This window comes from Lissotriton vulgaris, chromosome 1_2 (genome assembly GCF_964263255.1).
Source record: "Lissotriton vulgaris chromosome 1_2, aLisVul1.2, whole genome shotgun sequence".
Classification (NCBI taxonomy): Eukaryota; Metazoa; Chordata; class Amphibia; order Caudata; family Salamandridae; genus Lissotriton; species Lissotriton vulgaris.
Window position 1 is genome coordinate 306,735,082 of NC_141686.1, and position 16,590 is coordinate 306,751,671.

Consider the following 16,590-nt stretch of genomic DNA (forward strand, 5'->3'; position numbering starts at 1 on the left):
TGTTGAAATCTTGTGGTGATTTCTTGGATCACTCTGTCCAGTGAAGAAAACATTTCTCTCCGCAACTCAGTTTCGTATGACAATTCAGCACCTCGTGATTCTTCACCTGCCATTAGTTTCTTCTTTCTACACCGACGATCCATGACTATCCCAAGATCATCACAAACTTCTTTGGCGTAAGCTACTGATTTGTTAACTAATTCACACCTATTTTCAGTTAGAAATGATTTTAAACATTGAGCTTTATGTCACATTGTTGATTATTCAATCCTTTGGTTTGGAGGTAGACCTGAGTGTCGTTAATTTCTACAAGGACAGACTCCCACAGTCCAAGAAAGCACAGGAAGGAAAAAGATTGTAAAGCAACAAGCAGCACACCAGCATCTGACCTGGTAACTCTATTTTCTTCTTCACCAGTTAAACGTTCTACAGCACTTAAGATTTTTGAGTAATTCTTTTTTACAACACTCACAGCATCTCCACGTGCACTCCACCGAGTTTCTATTACACGCTTGACACTCTGACCAGTGACTGAAGTCAGAATATCCCAGCGATGGTTCGAGGAAGAAAAAAACGTGAACAAACGCTTGACAGTTCCAAAAAAGGTAACAGAACTCACAGTAACAGAAGCTGCATGTAAACCAGCCAAATTCAGCGAGTGATTTGTACATGCAACAAATTCTGCTTTTCCATTAATTTCTCCGATGCGTCTTTGAACGCCAGTATGTTGACCAGCCATCACAGCAGCATATTCATATGCCTGTCCTCTACAATTTTGAATATCAATTCCGTTGCTTTCTAAATTCTGCAAAATCATAGTTGAAATATTCTCTGCGTTTTTACCTTTAGTTTCAATGAAATCGACAAATGATTCCACAACCATCACTTTATTTCCATTGATCATAACGTAGTGCAAAACTTGGCTCATCTGATCCTTATGAGAAATATCAGGGGTGCTGTCGAACATCATAGAAAAATACTTTGCTTCTTTCACTTGCTCCATAAATTTGCTTCTTACTTTTTCTCCCAAAATTTCTATGAACTCATTCTGAATAGTAGCCGACAAATATGATTTAGCATACTTTTTTCCCAGCTTAATTCTTACAGTATGCTCACGTAGCACTGGATCGTATTTTGCCAACAAATGAACTAATTCTAGAAAATTTCCTCTATTTCCTGTTGATTCAGATTCATCATCAGTCTTGCAATGAATTCCTTCTCGGTGACCCTATAAAGCCAAATTTTGTTTAGCTAGGAATCTAATGATATCCAACAATCTTGAAAGTATCTCCCTCCACTTCTTTACTTCGTTTTCAACTTGTTCTTGTGCCTTTTTATCAATTTTAGCTCCACATCGGATTCTAATCTCCAACTCCTTCCATTGTGTGAAACATCGACATGGGCAACACTAGATTCATGATCGAAAATTCTGGGATTCAGTTTCCACCACGTGTTGAATCCATCTGCAGAATCAAAATTTGAATGACTTCTGTCAGCAAATAGTCTACAACAAAATCAGTAAAGAGCTTTCTTTGAAGGAGAGTACACCAACCATGACCTCAATATTTTTTCATTATTTGGCAGAGTTTGATAAAACCACTCGCGTGTACGTTTTCTGGTTCGTCCTTTGATCAAAGTACCCTCACGATTGACTTCACCAAAGTCAGAATCTAGATGTTGAACCACAGACGCCCCTTGTTGTACCAGCAAGATACGTGTGTCATCTTTAATCTTACTTGGCCAAAGACCAACATCTTTTAAGTCAACAGCTGGAATTTGTTGTCCATCAGACCCCTTATCACTTGTTGAAGTTGAAGGATCACATGACTTTGATGATGATTGACTTCAAAATCAGAAACTGCTTCAGTAACAGTAGTAGTGCTAGTAGTTTCTACTTCCGTAACTGTAGTATTAGTAGTACTTTCTGTTTCACCAAAATCAGAATCTAGATGTTGAACCACAGACAACCCTTGTTGTACCAGCAAGATACGTGTGTCATCTTTAATCTTCTTACTTGGCCGAAGACCAACATCTTTTAAGTCAACAGCTGGAATTTGTTGTCCATCAGACAATAAATTGCAATAAAATAAAGTGAGACAAGAAGGGCATGTGACTCCTACACCTTGTAACCCTTATCTAACACATCCTGTACGTTGAGTACCATGCAGAGGGTGGCGTCACATCACGTCCCAGCTGTCAGAGCGCGGCTCAGTAAAGGGGCCATTAGGCCTCCTTATGATCGAGTGGCCTGGAACATCACACTTAAATGTAAATACAACGGAGACAAAAAGCATACAGCTGGTTATCTCTTCACAGGTACTTAAGAGGCATGCGTTTGACTTTGTTAGGCCCCTCTAAGTAAGTGCATGTACTGAAAGTATCTCAGATGTGTTGGTCTGTCCCAGTATTTACACACAATTTAAATAGTACTGTTTTACTTTCTTTTATAACGCTACACATCCCAATGCAGAGTGTCAGAGCGATTTTAATAACACATACAGATTGAAAATAAATCATGCAAGCGTGTAAATCAGTGAACAAGATGTGTTGTTGCATGAGTCAGTGAGGGTTAAAAGTAGTAGCAGTCATATATCCTACATAGCTCACTCTGCTATATTAAAAGGCTTACTATTTATAAACTGCAAGTAACAAAAGGATCTGGCTGTGTTAAAAACAGTAACTTTACCTAGCTACATTAAAACAAAATATGTCACCTGCATATTACAAGATGTGCTTTGCAGGCACATTAACCTTCTATACTACTACGAGTCAGATCTCAGACTACACAAAACAGAAATACTTTAACCTCCAGGGTTATCTCACCAATTGTTATTCCCGGATAGTAACTGGGCACCTCTGAAGCAGATGCCTTAACCCTATAAAAATATTAGGAAATGCAGACATTGAAACCAATTAAGCATAAAAGATCTACTAACATACTTCTCCTTGTTGCCAATTTCTTTTTGGCAGGGTTTTAAAAAAAAAAAAATAATTAGTTGAGGCCCAGATGTTGCATTGGGATTGCACCACTGTTTTAGCACAACCCCAAAGCAAAATCCAGTTTGTTAAATCTCATAATGGGCTTACATGCACTCATGATATACCTAATAAAAACAATGTGTGTGTAATTAAACCTATTTGAGCAGTCAGCAATGAGACACTCGGAAAGGACTAAAACTGGTGCAAATGTCTGTGGCGGCGGACTCATGATTACAATAAAATATCAATAGAATAAAACACATACTTCCTATCAACACTTTTATGAAATATGTAAGTATGGGCGTGGTCATCAATGCGTTGTCGTGTGAAGGGATGCCCACCCCTCTTTCATAGCTGCCAAGGGTTCAGATTGCTAGGTGTGACCGTGTGACATGATTTTGATAATTTAGTTCGTAATTGTGCCTCCTTCGGCCCCACCCATGTGTAACGCCTATCAAAGTAGCTTAAAACGTTGTCCATAGACAGATACCGACTGCAGGGTGGGTCTATCCAGTGACATCCTCGACAATAATAGTGCGTCTGTTGCAGTGCTTTTAATGGGAAAAAAAAGTGCAGGTACTCATAAAAATAAGCTAGAGGTATGGCAAGTGGGAGGAGTTAGGGGCCGGGCTAAGGGAACAATATGATGGTGCATATTGGCTTCTGTACTAGATGCTGAGCACATATCAAAAACATGAAATGCGTTTATGTACCTGTGAGTACTAAAGCACTGCCACTGCCCTTTTCCCTATGACCAGGCTCATCATGTCTCTTGCTGGTTCTGTGCCTTTACATCCAAATGTCCTCTCCACTTGCCTCTCATCTTTACCCAGCCTCTATCCTTCTCTCGCTGGCTCTGCCTCTCTTACTCCCATCTCTCGTTTACTATCTCCACAAGTCTCTTAAATATTTTCACTGGTCCCTACATATATATATATATATAAAATCCAAAAACACGTGTTAAGAAGAAATGCACCAGATTTCTGAATGTACACATTTGTGTTAAAATGCAATTTACACGTCCATTAATGATTTTAGAACTCAGCTAATATCTTGCATTTTTATCTGAAAAAGCCACATTCCTAACTTCACCTGTCACCTCACTTTAGCTGCATTCCTCCCCCCTTGTTCTTTTATGCCTCATCTTTCTCCCAACCAAAGGCATGACCAGTTTCATGGGAGCTAATTCCTGGAGTGTTCCAACGGTCCCTGCTGTACATTGCCCTATGGCCAGGGCTAAATTCACATCAATTGTCCCAGAACCCTGGTCAGTCCCTGACCCTGTATCTTGTAAATGCAGCAATTCGTGTGTGGCACTCAAACGAAAGCAGCTCTGGTGCTAAACAAAAAGCGCCTTTGTGAAGGTCCAGGTTAGTATTAATTTGTATTGCACTGCCACACGCTTTAGTAGTGCCAGTCCAATACACTAAATGGGACTAGATGACTGTCTGGCTGCTCTGGCAGTCCCAGCCCATTTCACTCACCTAAGGGCCTGTGAGTCAGCCATCTCGGGCATTTGCAGCAGCAGCTGCAGTTTTAAGATCTACTCATAGTTTCTCTATGCTTGCCTGTGCTCAAGCAGCCCTGACAAGTATCACGCATCAGGCGTGATACTAACACATTTTTGTGCAGTGATCCGCATCACCGCACAAAAATGTAAAGTCACGAATTTGTATTGCCTCCTTGACACCACCGCTGGTGCAAAGGAAGTTGTTATCCTGGCCAAACAGTGCACTACGGATGAGTATGCAACGCGTACCGCATGATACTGCTCTGGCAGAGTGTGTGATTGTAGTAGTGTGAAAGTCTGCTCAGGTCAGGAGCATCGCGCCGAACTGGTGGCTCATTGCTGCCCTGTCTGCAGCAATGAGCATTCATAATTAGCCCAGCTGCTGCCGCCGGCGGGGGTTACCACGGCAATCACGTGACATGGTGAGGTCACGTCATTGCAACAGACACTGTATTCGTAACTCTCGGACAGCGCGGCAGGGTGAGCGCAGTCGTTTTTTCTATCATTGGCCACTGCCCGCCCCTCTGCATTCATTATTTTGTCAACGGTGTCCCCTCAATAATGCACACCGACGTTCACTGGACGGATCACTCATGACAAGAGGCAGGAGCATATTATTATCATAAAGATCCAGGGCAGCTGAGGTGAGGAGCATGCCAGCGCTCGCACCATCACCAACCTGCCGCTGCCTCTCTGAAGTTTACCGCACCCTTATGTTGGCTGCTGCTGACCCGCTGTTGTGAGCCTGCTGCCGCCCTTAATCACTGTAGAGAATGCTGTTCACCTATGCACTTTCGGCCTGCTGCTCTGTGCACAATGCGTAGTGTGGTATATTCATGATCCTGCCGTATTAGGGGTCAGTGACTCGGGCCGGGCTGCTGTCTGTAGCTGTGAGATCATGTACCAGCCTGCCTCAAATCCAAGTAAGCAAGTGCAACATTAAACATTACTTATAACATGAGAACTCGTAAAACGATCAGTGCTCTTAATAAAATGTAACGTTTGTCAGAGCAGAAGAAATTAAGAGGAATACCTGCTAAAAATTTCGGTAGCTGAGTCTGCGCCTCGGATACATTCAGTACCCCAGCGACCGATGATGTATGATTTCAAGTGATGAGACCCAATCTGGAAAACAGTCCTCATCGCCTTCTTTTCTCCCCCCCCCCCCTTATAGCAGTCATTTTGTTATTTTGTACATGAGGTGAGCAAGTGGCACATTGCGCCGGTTTTGCAACACATAATCTGACCCTACTACAATAACTCCCGTTGGTAAAATTTAGAGAAACCTTCTTTTGTTTGCAGTGGTGCGGCATGCACAGCCAATGAGTGGTGCATATCTGAGTCCTCGTTTTGTTTAACAGTATGGTCAGCTTAGAAGGGCACTAGGTGCATCAGTTTCTGGTTATTTCCAACAGTTTAAACATCTTCTTAGAGAGTGTTGTTGCTCAAATGGGTGCAATTGCTGTTATTTATATGTTTTCCTAGTCTTCCTTGCTTGATTTTTGTTTCCTATAAAGTGTCACACATAGTCATTGAAATGCCACTCATAATTTCACTGGAATTATGAAAATGTCACACATAACAATTTGAAACCTCGGCAGCTATGCTCAAGTGAGTCTAATTTCAAATGAAATATTTATAAGTTTCCCTTGTCATCATTGTATGGCTTTCAAGACAGTGTGTCACTCATAGTAATTGAAATGCCACTCATATACTGAAATTATGAAGATGTTGTTACACATAGCATAGGTAGCGATTTTAAACCTTGGCCAGCAGCTATGCAAATTGCATCATAGCCCCACCACCACCCTGGTATGTCGACTGTCCGCCGTGCACGGTCACAGTGCCACCCCCATGATCCATCTCAATGACTGGACTGACTCACTTGCGATCCGACTCTCTCCAGCTCACCTCAATCAATTATAGTTGTGCCGCGTGACGTCTGATGATAGGAGCCTTGATGGCAGCAGGCAGCAGAGCAGAGGTTTCTGTTGCGTGTTAAAGTAGGCCGCGCAGCGGCGTGTGCACAGCCTGTGTGTGCAGGGCCAGGGCGGCTGGTCGAGTCGAGTGGTCGTGTGTCTGTCTGTCGCCGTCGCGACAGTCGAGCAGAGAGAGTGCCGCCCGCAGCCACCCACAGCCCAGTACTGTACTCTACTACTGTAGCAAGCAACAGGGCAGCTGCAGCAGGGCCAGGGCAGGCAACGGTTACGGTTACGGCAAGAATGGATGGTGCTGGTCTCGGTCTCCACACCCGGGCCTCAAGGCTCGACACGACGGGAGGGGCCGGCGTGCACTGCGCGCCGCGCGTAACGCGTCACCAGTGCGGCGGCGAGAGCGAGGGCTGGCCCAAAATGTTACAGGGCCGTCATCATTGGTTGCGGCTGTGAGCACCGTGCACACTACCTGATTGACGGCCCTGTGAGTGAGTCTGGGAGGGAGGTGGTACGTGGTGGGGTGGTGGGGGCCCTGTACTGAGATAGTTGATGGATGATGACGTCGTGATCAGGTGCTTCTCGAATCGGAAGTGCCTGGTACTGTAACTGTGTCATGTCGTGTAATGTAAACTTAACTAAGCTGAGCTGAGCACCGCCCGGCCACCGCGCGCCGCGGCCGCCCTAGTCACAGGCACAGCTGAGCAGGTCACTCACAGCAGGCCTCCGCGGCCGCCTCAGCCGCCTCAGATAAGGTGCCGCCTGGGGCGGACCGCCCCCCCCCGACCTCCCCTAGCTACGCGGCTGGCTGTGGGCAGGGGCACCTGCACAATCAGGCGGTATGAATTAAAATCTATCAGTCAATGCGAGCGCTACGCTATAAACTGGCTACACACTCTTAAAGGCAAAGCGGGCAATTTACACCAAAGCGGGCAATTTACACAATGGCAAATATAACTAAAGAGGCAATGCGAGCAATGCAGGCACCAGATCAATTTAAATGCAGCAAAGCAATGCGAGCAGCACAACGATACCCAGGAGAGACCAGGGGCTGTGGGGAGCGACCGCTTCTGATGGAATCAGGACGGTCACAGAGCTTCACAGGACGGGGCGAGCCTTGGCAGTCAGTGGGAGGGAGGAGCAGCTGGGAGGCGGGAGCGGGGTGGAGAGGACGGGCTCCGAGGCACAACAACAACAAAATGGCTGCAAAAGCGAAACCGGAACAGGTTGGGGCACAAGTAGGAGTTACGCTATGGGCAGGGGCCCTGGCACAATCAGGCGGTATGAATTAAAATCTATCAGTCAATGCGAGCGCTACGCTATAAACTGGCTACACACTCTTAAAGGCAAAGCGGGCAATTTACACCAAAGCGGGCAATTTACACAATGGCAAATATAACTAAAGAGGCAATGCGAGCAATGCAGGCACCAGATCAATTTAAATGCAGCAAAGCAATGCGAGCAGCACAAAGGCAAATATAACTAAAGAGGCAATGCGAGAAATGCAGGCACCAGATCAATTTAAATGCAGCAAAGCAATGCGAGCAGCACAACAATACCCAGGAGAGACCAGGGGGCGTGGGGAGCGACCGCTTCTGATGGAATCAGGACGGTTCAGATATCAAGGATAAGGCCTGACCACGAATGACAGTCTTGAAGGCTTCCCATAGGGTCACATATGAGGACACAGATCCCTCGTTTTCACAGAAGTATTGATCTTGGGACTTTACCAAACTGGCGCGGGTTTTGGGATTACGCAAGTACCAAGGGTTTATGGGAGCGACTCGCCCCGCGCTACTCAATCCAGCATCCATACAAAGCCACACTGGGGAATGGTCTGAAATGCCCCGGGCAAGGTGTCGAATCTCTCTAATGAAAGGGGACTGGGCAGCAGGCATGAGGATGTAATCGAGTCTAGAGAGACTCCCATGAACCCCAGAGTGAAAAGTGTACTGACTCTGCGTTGGATGCATCAACCTCCAGCCATCCACCAGACGTTCCTCATAATTTTTGATGGAGCAGTTCAATACTGAAATAATTATCTGTCCTCGGTCCCTTATTGCTGTTTGCACGTGGGCAAGATGAGGGGCGCTGGTCATACAGACATAATGTCCCATGAGCCTCAGAATCCACTTCTCAGTCAGACCCTTGACCTCGGATAATATCTTCTCTCTAATTAAAAGTAGCGCTTGTCACTCATGCTGCTGGTGTGATTGCTTGCACTGCCACAGTCCAGACTCCAGGCAAGCATCACGTGCAGGCCTGTATCAATAGTTGTTAAAGGAGTGTGCTTGTGACACAGCAGACCTCAGCTGTGAAATTCCTCCACCCTTGTTTATAAAATATCACAAAGGCATGTGTTCCCACAGCAATGTAGCAACATTCACCCTCTCCTTTATTATGAAGGAAGCAGGTTTGAAACTTAACGACTTTACTGCACGACCAAACAGGAGGACTGCTTCCCTTGGGCACATTGAGAGGCACTCAGATATGACCAGCTGTGGTGGTGGACAGGCATGTGTTTGTGTATGTAGTTGATGCACACACGTAGCTTCTCTAACTTTTCATAAAATGGTAATGATGATTGTGCCATCATCCTCAAAAAGCAGGCTGCAGGCAGACACTCAGAAAGAGATATTCTTATTTATTTTACAATACTATATAAGGAAAAGGACATCCATCAGGGGTACATGAACAGCTCACTTTATTAGTGTGGTATGGCTACTTGCCAAACATATTTAACTATGCAGACAGGGTAGTAAGATACTACGTGTCTACAGTCTTACACAACGGACACTGAAACGCCACACCCTACACATTTCTACGAAAAACTACAAGTTAAGGTCACCTACAATACAATCTATTAGCTCCAGCAGATGAGGTATTTGGAAGCAATATATGCATCTCCTAATTTTAAAGTGACTTCCAGCACATGACTCTATTCAAAAATAGTTATTTCTTTCACGTCCTCTAGATCAGTTACTGCGTCAGTTACTGAAAGCATTCACCCAAACACAGCCTAGAGCTCTGTCACAGGAGATGACGTTATGTGGATCGACACTAAACGGGGAATCCTCCCTCTAACCCATTAGGAAACAACATTTGCAGGCCTGTGCTCATTTCCATGTTAAAAACAAATGATAGACGACCAAGTCTTCGGCAAAACAACTGCAGCTTTTCTCTGTTTTCTAACATGTGAATATGTTTCTGTTGTAGGTAACAAGTGACGAGTGACATAGCGAGAAAGAAAGAAAGCGAGAGAGAGGAAGAGCAGGGATGGAGGGCACTTAAGAGGGGGCAGACAGAAAACAAAGGTAGATGGGAAGAAGGGTCAGCCTAGCGAGACAGTGAGGCCCTACAGCCCGCTTACTGTCTCGCTGCGCATAGGCTGCATTAAGTGGCAAGTGCTGATGTTATTAATTAACCAACTTTCACCGTATTCTGAATATTTATGTATGATCTAATTTCTAATGTATTTAATGATGTTAAAATGTTCTTAAAAAGTGCGCCATTACGTGAAGCATTAATGGTGACAGAGACATCTCAGTTTGTTTGAAAATAAACTGTGGTCATACAATGCGAGTGACATCTGTGTAAACAGATCCAACCTGTGTGCTTGGCCTTTCCATCCTTCTGAAAGGTTTAAAGTATGCTTACACAGTGCCACGTTCTCCTGATTGTTCTTCACAGTTTAAGGGATGCGGTCCGATTTGGAGACGTATAGACAGAAGCAGGAACGAATCCCGTGCGCCCAGCCTCGCAGTGAATGAAAACGGGGATCGTGGGAAGTGAAGCTTATTGTACTCCTTAAAGTGTACTGTGAGCAACAAGTGAGATATGCAGGATAATTCAGCACCAGTTAAGCAAGTAGGGTGTTCAGTGGTGGTGGAGCTGCTGTTTCGTTCCTGTAATTTCGCAGTAGCAGGAGGAATGAATCAGCCATGCCCCTTCCCTGCAGCGCTCGTGAGGAAAGAACACAATAATGTAAATCTCCGTGTCCCTGAAGTGGGCACTGTGTTGTTAAAGAAAAGCAGTGTGGGGTTCAAAGGTATGTAAATAAAGACATGTTTGTATAATTTAAACAGCAACACGAGCGGAAACTCAGGAAGTGATATCACTGCCTGTTAACATGCCGCTAATGCTTGTTGTTGGAATCCCGCTTCGGAGCCATCCACAGACCAGCCCACTAAGCCTACGTGGGTTGGGGCAAGGGGACGTGTTAGACAAAGAGATGCAATTAATTAACAAATGAAAGTGCACACTATCTACAAGCGGAAAGTCAGGAAGCAGTAAAAATATATTAGGAACGGAAACGCACAAACATGAATGAACATAAGCCTGAGGCAGACCCAAACAAAAACAAGCCCAATCCTCCGTAAAACAAAGCCCAAACTAACATCCTACTAAACAAAAAGCCCAAATGACGGTCGACAGCTAAAATTGCAAAAAGCCTAAAAAATATAACCACGAAGAGGGAAGCATGGAGAAAAAAGTACCCCAATACAAATGTGGAATTAGGAGGAGTTGGGGGGGATACTATATTTAAATGTAATCAGCTATTGTGCTGAAAATACACACAGGCAAACTGAAACAGAGAAGGAAACACAGAAATAAAGTAGTCCCCCAGGGAACAAAGAACTGTAGTGTGATGAGACAATACTTAGTGCCTGCTGCATGGGTGGAACGGAAGAGAGAAAGAAGGGAGAAAGAGGCAGGGCTGATTACTGGAAAGCAAGGATTTTTGAAGGACACTGAAACTATTAAATCAAAAGCTAAGGGATTGCTTTAACACAACATAAGAAATTATAATTGGTTGTAACATCCAATAATTGAATGATGAATTCTTAGTTGCTGTGTCAGGATGTATTTTTATTCTTGGTAATCAAATATTCAAGTACAGCATTTAGATAAGGTAGTAATCCAGGATCCAGTAAAGATTAAGATAAATGCCCCACCGGGAGCAGCTGCCCTGCTGCTCAGCCTCCAAGGTAACTGACTGTACACTCAAACATACACAGATCGAACTAAGGACGACATCATTGAGACAGGCTGAGCAGCATAGTACAAGAGACTAAGAAAGGACAAGAATGAGAGAAGAGCAGGCATAAGCAGGATACAACACACCTTCCCCCTTCAAACGAAAAGTTGTAGAAGATAAAACAGAAAGCAGACGAGAAGAATAAAGGAACAACATAAAACGCATAAAAATAAACACCCTCTTCAGAATGGTGGAGAGAAGAGATAAGTGCGAGGGTACCAACATTGTACCAACTCCATGAGCTAACAAGAATAAAAGTGGTATGGGAAACCACTTGACAAAATCAAAATTAGAATAAAAATGGAACTGAACACCTCAATGAAAATTAGAGCGATAAAGGTTCAGTACCGTCAATCATAAATGAAATCTGAACACCTCTAAAAAACATAGAGCACTGAAGTGGTTCAGCATACATAAGCACCAACAGAATTGAGCCCTAGGCTCATCACCAGTAATAATAAATAGAACTGTGAATCTCAATGAATAGAACACCTGTAGCAAAGTAGAGCACCAAAGTGGTTCACAAAATGTAAGCATAAATATAACTGAGCACATTTACGGCTCCTCACAAACACTGAGCATGAAAATGTAATATTACCACTGCTAACAAAATAGAGTTAAGCATAGATAACACTGAGCACCTCAACATAAGTCGAGCAAATAAATGGCTCAGTAGCAATACGAATAAAACTGGGCACTGTTATGGCTCATCAAAAACACTGAGCCCTTTATGGCCCATCACCAATAAATATTGAGCAAATAAATGGCTCCAACAAACGTTGCAGAATTAAAACTCCTACAACTAACCTTAAGAAGATACAAATGGAAATTAACTCGTCAAATAATTTGAGAATCAAATGGTTCATTTCAGTATAAATATACATAGAAAGAATTGAGCGTCATAATTGCTCATTACTTGTGATAATAAATAGCATTATACACCTCAAACAAATAGAGCCCTAACAAGGCCCAGGACAAGTAAACTAACAACTGCACAATAAACTGGATAGAGCACCTCAATAAATATATTGAGCACAAAAATAGGTCCCAACAAAAAGATTAGGATGCCCAACTCTGGTCCATCCTGAGCTTGCTTCAAAGGAAGAATTATGAACAGACCTGCATAAAATGGCTTGCATAAAGTATCACATAACCGGTAATAAATTACAAATAACTGTAACTCAACAGACCAATAGCTCAGTTTGTAAATTAATTGAAATGCAAGACGCAATTAGCAATATTTTAAACATAACAAATTAAAATAATAAATGTAGTCACCGTTGTCTGATTTTCGGAGGCAGCTTTCTGAAAACACTGGTAAACTTTCCCATAAAGAGACTGTCACCAACTGCAAGAAGATTGTAAACCAGACCAAGTCTACACTGAAGAAGATATGGTGAGCGACATCTCACCCGAACCCAAAAGTGTCTCCACAAAATCATCACCCAACCACCGCAAAAATCCACAAACCGATCCAGGCAGAAAAGAAAATATCCACCAGATCCTTCTCTGAAACTGCCTTGATGAAGTTTCCAAAGGAAAACGCACACAACGAACCTGGTTGGTGTTGTGAATAGAAGTTGCATAGTCATGTAGTTTCTTGAAGCTCCTTTATTCAAGTAAGATAGTAACAAGATAAACAGGAGAAAACCCCACCAGGAGCAGGATGTTTGTCGCTCAGTCCACTCATTCCAACTGTCACTGTTCCAGTCCACCAGGCATACCAACATTCCACACTGTCATCATGCACTCTAAGATTCCATACACACACACACGCAAACTAGCTAAGCTGCTGTAAATGTAGTCACAACATATCCTCTTTCCTTAATGAGACAAAGAGAACAAATAAATAAATAGTTACAACGAATTATAAAGAAAGGAGCAGAAAGCCAAAGATTAAGACAGGCAGAAAAAGTACAGAGTAGAATACGTAAGTTAATGGATGCTAACAGGAGGCTACCAAGAAGACGTAGCGAGGCACACCGCCCCTTCGCTAGGGAACATTATGAAAATAGAGAAATAGTCAGAAAGCAATAATAAAATAATGTCTGCAGATTTAAACTAAACACACCATAATAATGGTACAGGTGAGTACAAAGTAGTGTAGACACCCCCGCCCCCTTCCTTGTCAAAACCGGCGGCTGAACACTGGACAAGTGGATCCCTCCTTCCACAAGCCTCACCTGGACTCATTGAAGAACTCGGCTCCCTCTCCTTTGCTTTCGCTGGTGCCGCTGCTGCCGCTGCGACTGGCCGGACCCGCTCCGCGGGTCCCGCTGCGCGGCTGACAGCCTTGCTGTGCTGCATCTCTCTGTGGGGGTTTGGGCATTCCTCTGACCGGCAGGGCTGCGAGCTTTCAGCGGGGGACTCCAAGGACCAGGAGCCCCCGCGCGCCCGTTACCACCTGGGCTGCTCTCCCTGCCGGCTCCACCCCCTCATCCTTCAACACCCTAGTTATATAAACCAAGTAACTTCCCCGCTGCGCGGGAGCGCGCGGGAGCGTCCCGGGAGAAGCCCGGGACAAGGGCGGGACCGTTTTAGGCCGTTCGAGGCCTAAGAGGACTGGCCTGGCCCACCCCCCTTGGTTCTCCTCATCGCCATTGCGTCTGGACTTTGAGTTTTGTGAGTACTACATATAAAACATAACTGTCACACATCATGTGTACTCGGGGGAGTCGCAGTAAGACTGCACTGGGATTATCTAAGTCAAAAGGTACTTTGGACAATTTTCTAGTAAAAACAAACCTGGCAATAGATGCAGAAATCACTAAAATGCAGAAAAGGGTCTCAATCGAGTTAGACGCGGCACGCAGACTTTCCCAAACCTTTGCTAATACCAAAAAATCCTCTCTGGGAAATATCGCGTCCGTTGTTTCTCCCCAGCCGGCTGTACGCCCCCCTCCACTGCTGATCCTTGCGGACGTTCATCACTCCCCTCCTTTTTCTTCACCATCACTAGATTCTTCCCTTATTTTTTCACCCATGACCGTTCAACCTAATGAGGGTGTATTACCTACTGAACAGGAAAACTTTACCACCTTGCCGGTCATAAATGCCCCTTCTTTCTCTGTAGCAAAAAGTGCAAACTCAGGTTCCCATGTTTCGAAGAAGAAAAACAATGTAAAATCTGCCTATGCTCGTAAGAAAGCTAAAGTGGCTAGGCAGCAGTTTTTCAATCATAGAAGAACTCTACCCAACACAGGGGATTGCAAACAAATACCACCGTCAGTTACAAAGCCGATAGGGGGTGATATTAATTCCACTCTTTTTACCCCCCTTAATGCCCTTGTGGTAGAGAATCCTACTATTCCTGTAGATAACCTAACACCTGGAGGGCCAAAAGAGATAGGGAAGGATACGGATAAACCCGGTGATGATGAAGACTTTCTTCAAACTGTCTGGGTCACGCTAAAACAACTACTGACACCTTTCGAACTCAGACTGTCTCGTATTGAGAATCACCTTCTTGAAATGGATAAAACATTAGTATCCCTGGCCACACTTAGCCTAAAACAGCTGGAAGCAATACATCCCCATATTAACGAGGGTTTATCCCTGGCTAGTAATGTTGGTATACAACCTGCCCCAGACTTTAAGATTAACACTAAAGTAGCTACAGTGTCCAAGGAGGCCCCCCCTGTCCCTTTGATTTTGCCTGCACCCTTACCTATCACATCACCTAAACCGACACCAATCCCCAAACCTAGGAAACTTGTTAACGTCACTGCCAATCTTCCGAAAGGTAAGGAAGATTCCACTAAAAAACATGTCCAGCCTAAACCTTCCTCTAGATCTGACCAGAAGGCAAGTAACTCTATTACTCCTCTCCTAGAGCCCTTACCAAACTCACATCCGAATCATCAGAACTTTCGTGGGGGCTATATTGACCTCCCCCCTGAGGCTGGGGCTTATGTGGTTATCTTGGCCGGGGTACCTCCGCTTGCTCCTGATATTGTTGAATCCCAGTGGTCCCTAAAAAATAAAGTGATCCACTGGTTAAATACCAACAGGCAGATTTCCAAAACCAACAGGAGCAGGGTCCTTATGGTCAGGAGAGTCCCTTGGGTGGGCCGTACTTATAAATCAATACCAGGAGATTGTATTGTGGTGTCATTTGCCGACCCTCACACAGCCCACCTTATCACCACATGGGATCCATACGTAACTGAGCAAACAATTGTCACCAAACCCCTTACCTTCTTTTATCCCCCTAAACAGATAGCTGAGTATCCTGGGGCTTGGTCTGCGGTCCACAATCATAGATGGAAGGGCCAAGGACAGGGTTGGCAACCCTCCAATAACTGGTGGGAAGGTGCACCTACCATGAATAGGTTTGCATGCCTAGATCAGGTGGATTGACTGGAATCCGATGAACAACCACCACGATCAAGTGACCAAGCTCAAGCAATAATCGCTAGTAATAGTATCACATCGCCACATATTCCTAATAACTCCACCCACCCGATGGCGACCCCAACCTCCCCCGCCAATCGCCCATTCTTTGTGCAAGTCATACAACACCTAGACAGGGCACATCCCCAAGATCGGGTTGATGCTGTGGAGCATGTGGGTCACACACACCAGGTGGCTAGGGAACCGAAACATTCACTATTATCCTGGAATGTAGCAGGCCTGGGTAATAAGATCAGGCATACATCATGGCTGGAGACCGTCCAGAAGCATGATATACTCTGCCTGCAAGAAACTTGGCTCACAGAGGAAAGGCATATCATGGGGTATCGAACATTCCATTCACCCGCGGCTCCCGCCATCCAGGGGCGCAATAAAGGGGGTCTGTGTATATACGCTTCAAATACAGGGGATATAAAGGTGTACAATTTCCATTCGGACCAATACTTCCAAATCCTTTCCTTTAAATGGGGCACCACACAAAAGTTTATACTGGTGAACTTTTATAATAATATGCCTGTAAATGAAATGGAATTCATCTTGAATAAAATGTCGAGCCATATTCACAAGGAGAGAGATCAAAACCTGGGAGACCATACAGTCTTGTGGGTAGGAGACTTTAATTGTACCGTCTGTCCACTCTCTGAGTTAGGTTTGTGCGGCCTTGCAGATCGAGAGGAGGACGGTCCTTTTCATTTCTCACACACCAAGCTGGGGTCTCT

The 16,590-nt window shown here is 44.5% G+C and overlaps 1 protein-coding gene across 1 annotated transcript; it reads right to left on the reverse strand.

The window, feature by feature from the left end:
- Positions 1–229: 229 nt before the first annotated feature.
- Positions 230–4,486, reverse strand: LOC147736572 (zinc finger MYM-type protein 1-like). Its single transcript, XM_086952641.1, has 3 exons — positions 4,464–4,486; positions 2,801–2,876; positions 230–1,228 (listed from the first exon to the last, which is right to left on the reverse strand). Exons 1-3 carry the CDS (start codon positions 4,484–4,486, stop codon positions 230–232), a joined length of 1,098 nt encoding a protein of 365 aa, XP_086808767.1.
- Positions 4,487–16,590: the final 12,104 nt, after the last annotated feature.